Raw genomic sequence first — 17,494 nt, forward strand, 5'->3', positions numbered from 1 at the left:
TGAATATGCATGCAGGGCATTGTTCTACTATGGAAGCTTGTCACAATTTTGACTTTTCTTCTTGCAATTACGAGTATATATCTCACAGTTTGGACTTTTCTTCTCAGAATTTTGAGTTTATATCTTGTAATTCTAAGAATTTTGAGAGATAAACTGAGAGATAAAAATTCAAAATTACCTTTTTATTTTTTTTATTCTGTGGCAGAATTAAGCTTCCATACTCTACCCCTTTCTAATCAGACAGAAAAAAACAAAAGAGAGCGAGTGAGCAAGACAGGCCACGTCTCTGAGAAGCACAGGAATCACCCTGTTATCGCTTTAATAACACTGCGCTGAGGTAACCAAGCCCGTCCGCCAACACTGGCAACACTGGCAACACTGGCCCTCTAGGGACCCCCATCGCTGTGGAAACTGTCAATCACGCGATGATATGAGGAAATTAATAAAAGAGAAGGGGGCGGGGTCGCATCTTTTTCTACGAGCCATTCTTCAGTTACAGAACTCTCGCGAGCCTCGCGGGCTCACAGAGAGTGTGTTTGTGAGCCTGAAATATGTGAGCCGGTATAATTTGACATTATTGCGGTGATTTTGTTATTCATTATGCTCCTCCAAGCATTCATTTCATCCAGCGGCATGCGCCCATCACCCCTGACCATGAACTAGTCACATGCTGTGATGAGCTCCGCCGAACACACACTTCAATGTTCCCTAGTGTGTGTTCGTGCTGGCCCGCGCAGGTCACGACGTGGTGGCGAGGAGCGTTGGGGAAAAATGGAAATTGTAAATAGTAAATGGAGATAATGGGCATGTTGAATAGCTGAAACCTGCCCAAAATCAATGAGCATTATCAATAAGGGTCTTACTAAACAATTTAGGGTGCATATTATGTTTATCTCACTGGATATGTGTGCTGCCTACAGAGGAAACATTTTAAGGGAGCATTGCTAAATTTAGGCATTTTAATATTGATTCTTCCTAAGATGCCCTTTTTTTGGGGCCATATTCTTTGTGGGGATGCACTGTGGCGAGAAGTGGAAACACAAATTCAAGATGACGTACAAGGTGAAATGTTGACCATAAATAAACTTACATTTAATTTACAAAAAAAAAAAAAAAACTGAATAATTTACCCACACTGTAAAAAGTCTCAAATATTATTTTAATATGACTGAATTAACTTTACTTTATTAGATTATACCAACAAAAATATTCTTTAGGGTTAGATCAAGTATAAATAACTCCTTAAGTTGAAACCTATACAGTACAATACAGTATTGTAATGTTTACCAGAGTCCTATGTCATTAGCCTAGCAACATGCTAATGTCAAATGATATGCTTATTTAGAGCCCGTCCACAAGGAGACCCGTTTAGCTGTACACATAAGCATTTTTTATCGTATCAGTATTTCGTCCAGACAGATATGGGAGCGTTTAGCGGAAGTTCTACCCGGAAGACTCTAATGCACGTCATTGCTCATATTCTAACCAATCATTACACGTCACCTGAGTACATAAGTTCTGTTCCCACCCACTATCGTGTTCGCAGATACCATCGCCGGCGTTCACCCCCATCCTCCCCACCACCACCAGGTCGGTCCCTGTCCATACATTGGGGGTAGGCTCCGCCCCTGCCTTCATCTTCAGGCAGGATCTGCAAACGTCTGCTACCCTCCGGATTGTACTATGGACGGGGCCTACGCCAAAGAACTGTATAATTTATTTGATATTTACATTCATACTGTTGAATAAATTGTATTAAAACGTTTCTTTGCTTCCTGAGTCTTTCTGGTAGAACTGCTGTTTTGGGAGCCTGAAACTGCTATTTTTTGAAACCGGGTGCCAGAGTGGATAAATCTGAAAACGACACCCTTTTGTGTGTGTATAGCCAATCTGTATATTTTGTGAAACAATGTCATCACCCCATGTCTCGACCCTAGTCAGACACCGCTACGTCACTTAACAGCAACAACAACAACAATGGCAGACTACATGCTTGTGTTCATGCTGCAGAAGCTACTGAGCCTATTAGCTTTACTAAAGTAAAGATTTATTACTAAGCTTTACTAAAGTTTGTATACAGCGTGCAAGGTTTATGCACATGCTCCAAGTCGTATTCTCCATTTTTAGTGTATTTGGCAGAATTACAGCGCCACATACTGGTCTGGCATGTATACTACATCGCTTTGAGTCGGTTTAAGTGGTTTCGTGTGTACACAGATATTTTTGGAGACAACGGCGTGTTTACAGATTATTTTTTTTAGAACGAAGAAAAAAAAAGATCGGATAGGGAAAGCTCTGGCTTCGTGTGGATGTGGCCTTAGCCATACATTAGATGTTAGTTGTATAACTTTGTGCTAGCTACAGTGACATGAAAAAGTATGTGAACCCCTTGCAGAATCTGTGAAAATGAGAATTATTTTAATAAAATAAGAGGAATAATAAAAAATGCATGTTATTTTTTGTTTAGTACTGTCCTGAGTAAGATATTTGACATAAAAGATGTTTGCATTTAGTTCACAAGACAAAACAATAGCTGAATTTATTAAAATAAACCATTCATAAGTATGTGAACCATTGATTCTCAATACTGTGTGTGGTTACCTGATGATCCACGACTGTTTTTATGTTTTGTGATGGTTGTTTATGAGTCTCTTGTTTTTCTGAGCAGTTAAACTGAACTGTGTTCTTCAGAAAAATCCTCCAGCTCCTGCAGATTCATCAGTTTTCAAGCATTTTTGCATATTTGAACCCTTTCCAGCAGTGGCTGTATGATTTTGAAATTCATCTTTTCACACTGAGGACAACTGAGGGACTCAAACACAACTATTTAAAAAAGGTTCAAACATTCACTGATGCTCCAGAAGGAAACACGATGCATTAAGAGCCGAGGGGTGAAAACTTTTGAATTCAAATATCAAGGTAAACTGTACTTAATTTTTCTGCCGGGAAACATGCAAGTATCTTCTGTTGGTTCCAAAGGGCAGTACTAAATGAAAAACAATGATATTTAAACAAAATAAGAAAAATTGTGACATCTTCATCCTGTTCAAAAGTTTTCACACCCCGACTCTTAATACATCGTGTTTCCTTCTGGAGCATCAGTGAATGTTTGAACCTTTTTTAAAAGTTGTGTTTGAGTACCTCAGTTGTCTTCAGTGTGAAAAGATGAATCTCAAAATCATACAGTCACTGCTGGAAAGGGTTCAAATATGCAGAAATGCTTGAAAACTGATGAATCTGCAGGAGCTGGAGGATTTTTCTGAAGAACAGAGCTCAGTTTAACTGCTCAGGACAAACAAGAGACTCATGAACAACCATCACAAAACATAAAAACAGTCGTGGATCATCAGGTAACCACACACAGTATTGAGAATCAATGGTTCACATACTTATGAATGGGTTATTTAATAAATTCAGCTATTGTTTTGTCTTGTGAACTAAATGCAAACATCTTTTATGTAAAATATCTTACTCAGGACAGTACTAACCAAAAAATAACATGCATTTTTTATTATCCTTAAATCTTATTTTATTAAATTAATTCTCATTTTCACAGATTCTGCAAGGGGTTCACATACTTTTTCATGCCACTGTACATACATTCAATTGTATTGTATGTGCCTAATTTATTTTCAGATTAATCTTGCATTTTTAAGACATCAACAATAGACATTCACTATAGGAATTATTAAACAGAATTATTACACAATACTGCTGAAGTCTCTGCCACTAGTTTTTTGAGTGTTTCCAAATAATGTTACAGCTGTCAAGTGGTGCACAAGTGTAAGTTGTAACTAAAAGGATGTGAAAGCTTTTTGCAAGTCTGACAAGTCATAATTACGGCAAATGTCGGCAAATCAAACAATCACACAGGTTACATGATCTTTCATTCACTAATGAAAAATATCTGATTATTGACAGTGGCTATTTGAACTAAGTGCAAATTGCGCTAGATGTAATTTACACTAAGTGTATTAGAATAGAATAGTAATTGAAGACTTCAGATGCAAAAGCCTCTAAGTGCCATGTGAAATGTTCTTATAAAATGAGCATTTTTATCAAGCTTGTATATTTATGTTCAGTTATTTCACTTTAATGGCAATGAAAATGACCTATTAATTGACATTAAAGTGAAATTACTAAACCTAAACATACGATCTTGATAAAAATGCTTATTTTATAAGACAATTTCAGACGGCACTTAGAGGCTTTTGCATCTGAAGTCTTCAATTCTATTTATACTAAGTGAAAACAGCATATTTTCTTAGCGATATATGCCAAGTATAAATAGCAATAGATTCTATTTACACAAAATTCAAGTAGCGATAGATTCTATTTACACTATTTTCTTTGAAATAAGTGTAAATAATAGTTAATGCTATTCATACTTATAAATAGCGGCAGATAGGCTACTATTTGCACCTCAGTGTTGTTGTACATTAAACAGTATGCAATAAGAACAGAGTGCAAATTATTACATTTATTAAAATTATTAAATGGATTCTGCCTTATTCGGACAATAAAGCCCTCCCTACACCTCCCCTGATAAACTGATAAATTATTAAACACACGTTAGAAACTTAATTTCAACTTTTCGAATATTTTCTTTATTTAAAATAAATGCCTTTCCAATCTGATATGTGATGAGAAAAGGGAGAAGAGTGAGTTCGGCAAAAGGTGGATACAAACACTGGTCGATTTGCGTCAAAACTTTCTTCCACGCGCTTTACCCCTACACTATTGCTGCTCTTGACAAGTCAGTGTCTTCCGTAGTTTTCTTTGATCCAACCAGACGTCAGTGAGCGGAGTTATTAGTGTAAATAGCCTCTGCCAACAAGGTGGGCTATTTGTGCTAAGTGTAAATAGACTCTCCGACTATGGCACCAAATATAATTATGTGATATGTATTTCTGTTTATTAGGTTATTCCGCTGTAATCTTAACAACAAGTCGATATCAAACTCTTAAAAAAACACACTAATTTAAGCAGTGTGCAGTTACTACCTAGTAACAAGGCATTATATTAATTTCAATTTCAGTTTGGATGTTGTCTACAATGATAGCTTCCTATGTAGACAGGTAAAGCCAGTTTGAAAAAAAAAAAAAAGAAAAAAAAAAAAAAATGAGACACATCTGTGTGAAGGAGGGATCCAAGGGGTTAGTGTGAAAAGTGACGTTGTGCCTCATAATTACACCCTGTAATTCAAAATTAATCTCACCCTTGAGTGAAGCAGGCAGACAACAAAAGTTGAGGAAGTTATTTTGTGCTCAAACGGGCTGTCTCATTGCAAATGATTAGAGAGAAAAGAGATGGCTGATTGCGATGAAAAGAACACTACAAAAAGCTATTGTCATCTGCCTGCGGAGCGACTGTGAGGAGGGAGAAGAAGAGAATGAAGGCCTTGGAAAATCTTCTATTAGTGAGATTCTATTACACAATTACTCGTGAAGCAGTTAACATGCACAGAGCAAAAGCGTCTCGAATTACTGAGGGACAGAAAACGAGGGAAAAAGATGGCACCTCTATTATAGAGAATTATGGTTGTTGATAAAACACTGACAGGCTCCACAGTCTCAAAAAGTAAGAAACAAAGTAATGAATCACATTATGAAAAAAACTTCTGCAGGAATAAGAGTAAAGAAGAAAGAGAAAAGACAAGAGAAGCTGAAAGTGAACTCACATTTTTGGGGAAGTCGGCTTTGAGTTCAGCCACGCTCTTGCACCAGTAGGCGGCTGTTTTTTCACTAATGAGCTCGATGTTGAGGAACGAGCCCTGGCCAGGACCGAAAATGTGGCCTGAGGTGGTCCCACGCACGATTCGAGGTGAAACATTTGTCACCAAATCCTGCAAGAGAGAGAGAAACTTTGTCACTGTTCACTAAACTGCAATTAGCACTGACGGAGCGCACAAACCGCATTAGCTAGGCTGAAAGTGATCAAACTTGAATGCATTTTTTCTTTGAAACCTTTGCACACACATCTGTCCTTTCTTTATCATAATGTCAGACTCCACAAATGCTTGCTATATATTCATGATACAAGCATCAATCAAACAAATTTTAGCCTTTTTTCACAATTAAGAGAAAACTATGATAAATGAATTGATAAGAGAGCATGGCCCATTAGTAAGAGCAATTAGGATTCATTTGCATGTGTTAATTAGAAGCCACACAATTTTAAACAATTAAGATAACCAGGGGCGTCGTACAACTTTTTTTTTTTTTTTTTTTTTTGAGGGGGCACCAGAGGCAAAATAACAAATGGCCAAAGAAAATAAAAACTTTTTAACTACTTAACTACCTCAATGCCCAGGACCCTGAAATATGATTATAATAATAAAAGTAATTAACTTTATTTTTATATGCTGCAGCACTGTTAAAGGTTGCTTTTCAAGGTGATTTACAAAAAAGAGAAAAATATAAAAAGCAGCAATATATTTATGTATAAAGACACACTGTGTTAGTAAATATGATATTGTAAAGATATATTTTTTTTCCTGAATTGAACAATTGATTTTTTTCTGAAGCTAATTATTAAAAATATTAAAAATATTTTGTATTAAGTTAAGTAAATTTTTTTTACACCCCATCAAGTAAGATAAACCTCTACAAAACACAAAAACTTTGGATCGTTGATCGAGTTTGTTCATTTGGTTTCAGTTTGTAAAATACACACTTATGTCGAAGGAAGTGACCTTTCAATGTAATGCGTGGCGCAGAGCAGAGCAGTGCAGTGCAAGACAAGCATTTGTGGTTAAAAAGTATATAAAGTTGTATTTTTTTGAAAAAAAATGACCAGTCGTTTTGCTAGACAAGACCCTTATTCCTCGGCTGGGATTGTGTAGAGTAATTATCAGGAAATTTTCATTTAGAAGTGAACTAATCCTTCAAGTATGAAGTTTACTTATTCTTCTCCCAGCTCATCGTCCACTTACTTTCATGTGTTTTGGGAAAAGTGGATGAACTTATGTGTTGTAATTCCAGTGTAACACCAAATTCTGTGACCTATCGAATTTTGTGAATTCTACCACGGTTACAGAATTTGATATAAAACTGGCAACTCTCTCATTCTCAGCATTGCACTAACTAACATGGAGGTGTCCATCGCCTGTTATAGATCTAATAACATGATCATTATAAAGGTGTTTAAACAACAAAATACATTTACTTACATATATTTGAGAATCGGGATATCAGAAATTTTATGATTCAGTTAACAAGTTTGTGAAAATTTTGAATGAAAAGGAAAAGTGAAATAAAAAATAAAAAAATGATACATTAGTCATACAGCATTATTGTGGCAATGGTGTGTCACATTACTGGCTTGACATGTCGGCATGGGAATAATAAGGTGATTCATTCTAAAATAACAGTCGCCTTAAAGCGGAACTCAGTAAGATTTGCGAAGCACCCCCTACAGGTTCCTTCAGTGAATCACACTGTCGTAAATACTCCAAGCTCAGCTCGACTACAACGCTCACCAGCGCAGTAGTTTTGCAAATACAGTAGGGTACAAGAAATCTAGATAGAGGTGGGTAATTTTCGAAACTGTCTTATAAAGTCATAATATATACATTGTTTTCGAATCACCGTAAAGCATTTTGTCACTCTCGCGTGAACGTGAACATGAGGCGAGATTGTGTCGGGTCGGCGCAGCTGAACTTGCTGTTTTTGGCGTAGACGTGCCAGAGGGGGTTAGTGCTCGCCTCAAACACACCACTACAAGTCAATTAACCATCGTAAGGACTTAGAAAACTATTTATGAAGGTAAAAAAGTTACTTAGTTCTGCTTTAATAAACTCACACCAATCTCAGCTAGAATATTTTAAACTTACGTGTGAATGTTAATAACTAAAGATTTCAATACAATAAAATAGTAAATTTGTGACTATTGAAAGCAAAACGAAATAGTATTAATATAAAATTTGGTTAAAAATGGTAAAAGTGCTAGATATATTTAATTAATATCTAAAGTTACATTATGTAAAATCTTTTTTTTTTTTTCCCTGTAGATTTTCTGGGGACCACTGTAATTGACTTGTTGTAAATTGATTTCTGTCTTTTTTACCTACAAAATTAAAAATTATTATTTTTTTTTTTTTTTAAATCTGTGGCTGCATGTGAGCTGAAAATAACTACAGCACAATCTGTTAATGTATCTACAGTACAGCAGGCCTATGTGAGTTTTCCTTTTGAAACATTGGAAGAAAAAAACATCTTCATTATTACAATGAAACACATGTGATTTGTAGTGAATCCGGAGCATCTTCCGATCACGAACGCCTCTGTGAAACGCCTCCAAACGTGAGAGCGTTAAACCTGCCAGTGATTTTGTTGTCTTTGGTTTTGCTCTCATTTCAACACAACATCTGCTTTCAATGCTAATGCCAAGAGTGTCTCCACAGAATGGTATACACTCTAAAAAATGCTGGGTTAAAAACTACCCAAGTTGGGTTGAAAATAGACAAACCCAGCAATTGGGTTGTTTTAACCCAGCGGTAGGGTTAAATAATTGCCCAACCTGCTGGGTAGTTTTATTTAACTCAACTATTGTTTGAAAATTACTGTATTGCTTAATTAAAATTAACCCAAAGTATGTTGGAAATGAACATTTATTAATTTTCAATGAATAATTATTAAACAATAAAGATTTATTACATTTATATTAATAAAATATTAAAGCTTATTAATAAACATTCACCTTTTGTCTATTATTGTTGTCTCTAATTGCATTTGGTTTTTAATTTCCCAACTATTTTGGGTTCATTTTAAGCTAGCCATATAGCAATTTTGAAATAGTTGGTTTAAATAAAACTACCCAGCAGGTTGGGCAAACATTTAACCCAACCGCTGGGTTAAAACAACCCAATCGCTGGGTTTGTCCATTTTCAACCCAACTTGGGTTGTTTTTAACCCAGCATTTTTTAGAGTGTATGTTGCTTAAGTTAGAAACTCAGCATATTCATTATTGCGAATGAAGGAGATGTGGAGAAATGATCTGGAAGTGTGAGATATATGAGGTATGAGTAATATATTACCCACATCTCCAACTACATTTACACTTTCAGTGTGAGTACCCTCTTTAAGGTAATGCGTGTGAAGGATATCCAGTGGTAAGTAAATAATCTCTGGTTCTCTGAGCCCTTTAGCATGCGTTAACCTGCCAAACATTATCCTAGGATGAAATCACATACTTCTTTAGTATGAGATGAGGTCAGTGGTTAGTCGTGGCCTCGTGTGTGGCGTTCAGCAAACTGAGGGGGTTTATCACACCGGCACAGCTCAGTAATCCCCCTTTTAAGCCAGCACCTTTCCCAAAAGGAACACACATGATAACAGAGTGATCAAATGTCATGCCATGCGCCACACTTGTACGTCCGAAGAAGCCCTCTGATAGGCCGGCCTGGAGGCACATCCAGGGTAATTACAGACGCCGCGGTTACTCTGTCCCGATGAGCTGCCAACCCCCACTTCCTCTTTCACGCTCTCCTCAGAGAAAATCTCCGGTTAAATATTAGTCTGTCTGCCATTTAAACAGTTCAGCTATGTTTTAAGCTGACAGAGGAAAGTGTTCGGCCACTGTTACCTCTATGACTATAGCCATCATTATGTTGAAACAGAACAAGCTCTGAAAGAGGGTATGGAATCTGTTCCCGCTGCTATTTTGCTGTGTCCTTGCGTTTGCGCTAGGGTCCGCCGTAGATCAAGGGACGAGTGACCGTGACTGGAGATTGCAAAACAATTACACTTTACACAACCACTGGCTGCAGGTTTATGTAAGTGAGTTCTGAGAAGTACATGTTAGAGAACTCGGTTGTTGACTGCAGATTAGATGTATAGCTAAAACAACCCGATTCACCTCAGGATGTGACGTGGGAAACAGTTAAATGGCCTTGATGGTAATGACGTGCATAGCTGCTTTTCCATCTGCTAGTACAGTTCATGTTTTCATACATTAATGTCAACGATTAGGGCAAAATAAAGCTTTAAATGTAATGTTTGCCTATGTTATTTACTTTTTTGTGGTTATTCAGAGAAAGCTTTCATAAATCTAACCATTCATGTAGCATGGACAATCTGGAAAGTCTAAAAAAAAAAAAAAAAAGTACCTTTACTTTCAAATCTATTCCTTTTTCTATTGAAAAAGTCTATACGTACAGTATATTGGCTGTGGCCTTAAATCAACACGTTTCAAAACTTTCAGCAGTCATGGCCACTTTACTAATTGATACATTCACATTTTACAGAGCGTTTCCTTTCTGCTTTTCACTGAGTTCAGCAGTCTGTTCAGTTCTGTAAAGTGAAGTGATTCTGGGCTTGTTTGGTGAGGATAAATGTCCCTGTGTAACTTCACATCAACATGTATACATTGCGCCTTCTGGATTCAAAGAGGCTATTACAAAAACTGAAAAGCAGATTAAATTCTTGATAAAATCAGACCCTCATCTGTTACACAAATCTATAAATGTTATATTGTGCACATACAAGAAGCATTACATTGTTTTTGCTTCATATATTACCAGAAAATCACACAAGGTTCCACAAATATGAATTGCTTTGTGCAAGGTGTACAGGCAGTAGGTATCTTAACATCACAGATGGTGTGTCACATCTCGCTAATGAAAAGATATACACTCGGTACACGTTTCAGAGCAGATTTCAATGGTATAACTGAGTGTCATTAATGTAAGAAGACATTGAACAGCACTAAGGACATAATGATGAAAACGTACAACAACGAGGAAAGATCTCAGTCATTAAAAGCCTCTAAGAAAAAGATGAATGCTGCTTGTCTGAAATATTTTCCAAGGCCTAAAACCAACATTTAGCAGAGAAAAGCAGTGCAAAGATGTTATGTAGACTTAAAGCTCTTGACTTCACTAAGATATTATTATTAGAGTAATACTTAGTTATTTAATATATAAGTAATATATAAGTTATTTAGCTGAATGTTCAAGTTGCTTTTTTCCATTCAACAACAGATTTTTCTAAAAATGTTTTACTGACCAGTGTTTTCTTTAATAGCTGGAAAAAATGATACAGGATTCTAATTACATAGGAAAGGCCATAGATTCATATACCATTTTGCTGGAGGATGATAGAAAAACTTCACTAATTTGTTTATAATTTTTTAGCCCTTTCTTACTGATGCTACAAATACTATCAGGAATCATTTTTGCAGTTTCTTCTATGTTATCCAATTATTAAAGCTGAGAAGCAGAATTCACAAATCAGAGTCATAGCTGAGCTCTGTACAATGAAAGTGAATGGTGACTACGGAAGATTTTCAAGGTAAAATTCTCAGTGAATTAAATTGCAGGCTGTTCCACACACAAAATTATAATTAAAAACTTTAGCATTACACGGAAGAAAGAAATCACACAAGTTAGAAATGTAAGTAAACGCTGACAGAACATCCATTCCCCCCCCAATTTAGTTTTTACAATTAAACATGGATGTATAACTTTCTTCTTTTTTATTTCTTTTCGGAGACAAAAAAACAAAAAAAAACATGGTGCTTATTTTTTTTATCTGTTAATAAGTCAGGGCTTTAAGCGCTGTAGAAAAAAATTAACTCTCTTAACTCTGAGATCTCAAAAAGGTAAGTGAACGTGATTTACATCCTATAAAAATATCTTTGCAGCAAAGTACGGAATGAAAAGTTATGCTTAAAACTCCCACTCTTCACATACACTGATTAAAAAGTCACTACGAAGCTTTCTCTTCTGTCATGAAGCTCAAACTTCCCACACACGACACCTGCATTTAACAAACATAAAATTAACCGCTACGTGTTAACATCCCCACGCAGGTTTTGCTCTTGCGCACACCTGCCATCTCAATGTGAAGTTTTTAAGATCTTTTACTTTCCATGCTATATGTCATTTAACGAAGGCCTTGTTACTGTTACACCCATTCAGCACTGCTGACCGCTGTTCCAGCATCTGAAGTACATGTTATAGGCTGAAAAGCTATCATACAGTACACCTGAGGCGAGCAGACTCAAGGACACAACAGCAGTATGTAAAGGAGGATAGTGCTTATTGATATACATGTACTGCATTAAAGAATGAAACTAAAAACCCTATAGGTACTTTTTCCCCTCTGTTTTATGTCATGCAAAATTTTAACCTACAAATATCACAGTCTAGTGTGAAGGATTTTTATTTCTGGGCCTTTAGCCTTTATAGAGTGACAAATGAATTACAGGAAACAATAAGTAACATAGGGGAATGGGAACAGGAAATGACAAGCCTGATTTGACCTTGCATAAGTGGCACCTTAGGAGCATGTGCACATCTCCAAATGAAGGAGATCTATTGTTTGCTAATTTGATATACATGTTCTGTTACTCGATATCATAGGATCGGATTCCGGGGAATGCATGCACTGAAATAATATATATTTTAAATTTTAAACATTTCCATCATCATGCCACTTAGTCAGATGTCGGTCATTAGCAAGATCTATAATCATATACATAGAATCCCTCACAGCTTATTAGCAGCAACTTACAATCCTTTGAAAATGGTACAGTGTGTGTTAATAACACTACAGACTCACAAAACATGCCAAGACATCTGAATAATTCATTGCAATCATTCATATTCATGAAAACATCTACAAATGTAAAGCCATCTAAATTCTCCTCTGGGAACAGACTCTTTATCTAGCTCTTTCTCTGGAGTTGTGTACTCAAGGTGCCTGAATCAGTGCAGGAAAGTTCCGCCCACACCATGTCTCCCTGCAGAGATACGTGCACATAACAAATTGGCATTAATTGTGGGACGGCAGCCGTCTGTCCCCAGCCACCATTGATTTCCTGCCTGCTCCGGCTGCCCCACATGGGCGTGAGGGACTGAGTAGGCTGCCTGTTTTTTTCAAGGGCCTTAGCAGAGAGGAAGAGGAAAAGAGAGGACAGACGTTCTACCGTTCTACGTCGTACTGTGCAACAATACCTGGAGCTCCTTTTGGGGTTACAGCCAGGCAAGAACGTTTTCTATGCATTGGGAATACAGACATACTGTATTATTATACTCAGACTCCACTAACTATAGGCCTACTACCAGTGTTGGCAACTGCTTTCAATTGAAATTAGCTAAAACTGGCAGCTAAATGTCACATAATGACATCATAATGGCAAATTCATTGATCTATAAAAAATCTGCATGAATTTTGAGATTACGTTATATATATATATATATATATATATGCTGTATAAATTAAACCACAGTGGACAACTACAGGTGTAGCTCGTGTTGTTGAGTTCTGGGTTATTCTTTGCTGTCAGTTATTAATGTTAGGGCTGTCAAACACTCTCAGATTTGGAAAAATAGCATAAAATAGGAGTATTGTGTAGTTGCCCTGCTGAAAAAAAGAACTGAATTTAAACCAGATGGTTTGCATGACTGAATGCCTGGTGTTGTTTGCCGGTTTTAGGGCTCCATTCAATTCAGTAAAAAATTATGGGAGCCATAAGCATATTAAACAACATTGCGTCAATTCATCTTTCGCCGAGAGTTTGATTGACTATTTGACTGTGGCTATTTCAAGAATAGAATAGTATCTTCATTTTGGTTATTTGCTCATACAGACAGTATTCAAGATTCTCTTGTAAGCTGTTGTATGAAAAGGACACTTAAAATAAATACAGATATCAATGCCCAACACTGTGTGAATGTAGCTTTTGAGATTGAAACCTGTTAGTAAATACGATTGTCAATCCAATACACTGACTGTGTGAACACAGCTTTTGAGTCAAACCTGTTACTCATGTTAGTATCCATCATCAGTGAATGCAACTTGTTTTAGTCAAACCGGTTAATAAATGCGGTTGTTAATATCAAACACAGCTTGTGTGAATATACTCTAGCCACTGAGTTTCATGTTTTATGAAACCTTACATGACAGTATCTGCCAAGAGGATCAGACCAGTCAGTCAAATAGCTTTGACAGTGGACTAAAAAGAACACAATGTGCTCACACCCACCGTTATAAACGCTAACTTAATTGGGCAAAGCACTATGTAATTAGAAGCTAATTAGGAGATGTGGATCTCATCTGCTTTGCCATCCCAGTTTTTTGCTGCAGATATTAAGTCTTGTAGCCTGGAGTGGTGTGTTTTAAAGCTTAGGTGTGATAAGCTCCTGTCTGAGCTACGACAATGATTGAATGTGTTTTAAACAGCAGGGGATGGGCTTATTTCTCATGCAGGAAGCGAGCGAGTTCTGTCTCTGCACTCCACTCCGATCCATAACCAACCGGCTAAATCAGTAGAGGGGAAAGTGGGTATAGCTGCGGAGCTTTGTCAGGAGCGGCCCAGACAGTGTTATGATGAATGTGTCAGCGAGAGGGAGATGTATTTTTCCGCACAAATCTGGCTCACCTCCTTTCTCGCTAACTTTAAAATTCATCATGACTCTGCAGGGGCATAATGAACTCCATCAAAAATCAGCCGGCATTAACATCATCCCCAACCAGCTGATCCAACGGCTCAGGATACCGCTCATGTGAGCTCAAGAACACGAGTAATAGGCAATCAACCTCGCATAAAAGAACAATAGCAGCCATCATTCATTCTCATGTACAATTAGCGCAGCACTGACTGAGTGATGGCCCCTTAGCCCTCCGGCGCTCCGACATGCCACTTCCTAGCTGCCTGCCTGCGATGGCACCGTAGAGGAAGAACGTGACACTGTGTGAAGTCTCTCACACAGAGATGACTTAAAGGCTAATTGGGCCTGGAGGTTCTGATCCATCAGAAATCCCAGCACCCATCAGCTCTACAAGTCTCGTTTGCCGTTTGATTGCAACAATCTGACCATGTGACCTTCTCATGTGGATCTGAGTACTGCTGGACTCTTAGATCATCAGAGATGAGGAATAAGAGAGTAGTGCCATGCAAAGCCATTCCCGAGGCCCATTCCAAGTCACTGTGGTGCCAATTCCCAAGGGATTCGCATCTTGTGACAGAAGGGAAAAATAAAACATTTACATATGCAATGCATCTCATTAATTATAATTAATGAAAGTGCCGCCTGCTTGCTCAGTGCCCCTGTTAGTACTAGGTAAATTAGCTATTCAGCACACATATACACACATGGCTATTTTCATATCCATCTTGACAATGGCTGGGTTTTCCGAACGCTATTGATGCAGCGCAGCCTCGATGGACGGCGCATCTTAGAGTGGCTCAGGAGAACAGGATATTAAAAGGAAGTCCCCTATGTTCTAATGACAGCACTGCACGGAAACACAGAGAACATGTTGACACTGAGGGGTTTTCTTTATCCTGCCTGCGAGAGAGAATGAAAGAGAGAGAGCGTTTCTGTGCAGTCATTCCAAAACGTAGAGAGTAATATGAGTTCTATTTACTGAAATATGGCCTCATATCGGCGCAGCGGTGTAAGATTCCAAGAATTATTAGCTAGGGTTCGCTGTTGACATGGGCGCAGTATCCAGTGAGGCGAGTTAGATGTAACCGTCACATGACTCTCAGTCCTCTGCAGAGAAATGGCTGAAGTACAATGATCATATTCTAGGAAGAGCATACTGATTTTATAACAGACTGGGCAGAGTTTCAATTTAGAGTGGCATGGCAAAAATTGGGGTTTATGTGATCGGTACATTTGATTTACCAGCCAAAATTTTTAACAATATCGAATTATTTAGTTGTTTTTGTTCATGACAATCCACTTACGCATTTATGTCTATTTGTTTATTGATTTTCTGAAAATAAGTACACAGATTGTCTTGACAACAGCAAAGACGCAAAGTGTGAAGGGTAGATTGAATGAAATATTAATTCAATATTAATTATACTAAATCAACCCACAACAATATTATTTAAAAACCATTCCATTTTATTTGCTTTGTTCAGACCCTTCAGAATCATACAATAATTTTGGCTCCTCCTATGGGGCATTCTTTGTTTTTTAATTTCTTTGAAATTGTTCGCTCTTTCATTCTTTTACTACTTTTTAAAAAAAGAAATTGTCCCTTAAAGGGTTAGTTCACTCTAAAATAAAAAAATACTGTCATTAATTACTCACTCTCATGTTGTTCCATACTCGTAAGACGTTTTTTCATCTTCAGAACACAAATTAAGATATTTTTGATAAAATCCGATGGCTCAGTGAGACCTCTATTGCCAGCAAGATAATTAACACTTTCAGATGCCTAGAAAGCTACAAAAGACATATTTAAACCAGTTCATGTGACTACAGTGGTTCAAGCTTAATGTTATGAAGCGACAAGAATACTTTTTGTGACAAGAATAAATTTTGTGCGACAAAAAAACTAAATAATGACTTTATTCAACAATACCTAGTGATGGGCGTTTTCAAAACACTGCTTTATTGAGCTTCGAAGCTTTACGAATCTTTTGTTTCGAATCAGTGGTTCAGAGCACGTGTCAAACTGCCAAAGTCACGTGATTTCAGTAAACGAGGCTTCGTTACGTCACAAGTGTTTAGAAATTATTCAAATGATTCACTGATTCAAAACAAAAGATTTGTAAAGCTTTGAAGCTTCATGAAGCAGTGTTTTGAAATCCATCACTAGATATTGTTGAATAAAGTCGTTTTTTTTTTTTTTTTTTTGGTGCACAAAAAGTATTCTTGTCACTTCATAACATTAAGGTCGAACCACTGTAGTCACATGAATTGGTTTAAATATGTCTTTTGTAGCTTTCTGGGCATCTGAAAGTGTTAATTATCTTGCTGGCAATGGAGGCCTCACTGAGCCATCAGATTTTAAATATCTGAGGGTGAGTAATTAATGACAGAATTTTCATTTTTGGGTGAACTAACACTTTGAATGTTGCAGCCAGCAGCTACCACCCTGTAGCCCAAGACTGCTTGCCCACTAAAGTTAAGCAGAGTTGAGCCTGGTCAGTACCTGGATGGGAGACCTCCTGGGAAAAATAGGTTGCTGCTGGAAGAGGTGTTAATGAGGCCAGCAGCTAACCCTGTGGTCTGTGTGGGTTCTAATGCCCCAGTAGTGTTGGGGACTATACTGACTATACTGTCAAAAAAAGCAATGTCTTTCAGATAAGATGTAAACCTGAGGTCCTGACTCTCTGTGGTAATCAAAAATCCTTTAAAAAGAGTAGGGGTGTAACCCCAGCATCCTGGACAAATTTGCCTATTGGCTTCTGTCCAACAACAGGGTCATCCCCATATAAATACTGATTGGCTTTATCACTCTGTCTCCTCTCCACCAATAAACGCGTGGGGTGGGCATTCTAGCGCGATATGGCTGCCGCCACATCATCCAGGTGGATGCTGCACATTGGTGGTGGTTAAGGAGATTCCCCTCTTCCACATGTAAAGTGCTATATAAATTAGGGATGCACTGCGCTCGTATACTCGCACTCGTACTCATTAAAATGCTCCAATATCAACAACCGATACAGTGCTTGTGACTAAGAAACTCCAACAAAAGAGCAAACAGAGAACAGAATGGATATATCAGAGAAGGATGTCTATGAAGTA

At 37.4% G+C, this 17,494-nt stretch overlaps 1 protein-coding gene across 2 annotated transcripts in view; it reads right to left on the reverse strand.

Moving 5' to 3' along the window:
• Positions 1–17,494, reverse strand: part of dpydb (dihydropyrimidine dehydrogenase b) — a 134,759-nt gene that overhangs the window by 53,977 nt on the left and 63,288 nt on the right. For both annotated transcript variants that reach the window (XR_010891929.1, XM_067363026.1), the window contains exon 14: positions 5,681–5,845. Coding sequence is in view for 1 of the 2 variants with exons in the window: in XM_067363026.1 (XP_067219127.1) it covers positions 5,681–5,845 (165 nt within the window). In the remaining variant the exon portion in view is untranslated. The remainder of the gene's footprint in view (positions 1–5,680; positions 5,846–17,494) is intronic.

Source organism: Chanodichthys erythropterus, chromosome 16, assembly GCF_024489055.1.
Source record: "Chanodichthys erythropterus isolate Z2021 chromosome 16, ASM2448905v1, whole genome shotgun sequence".
NCBI lineage: Eukaryota > Metazoa > Chordata > Actinopteri > Cypriniformes > Xenocyprididae > Chanodichthys > Chanodichthys erythropterus.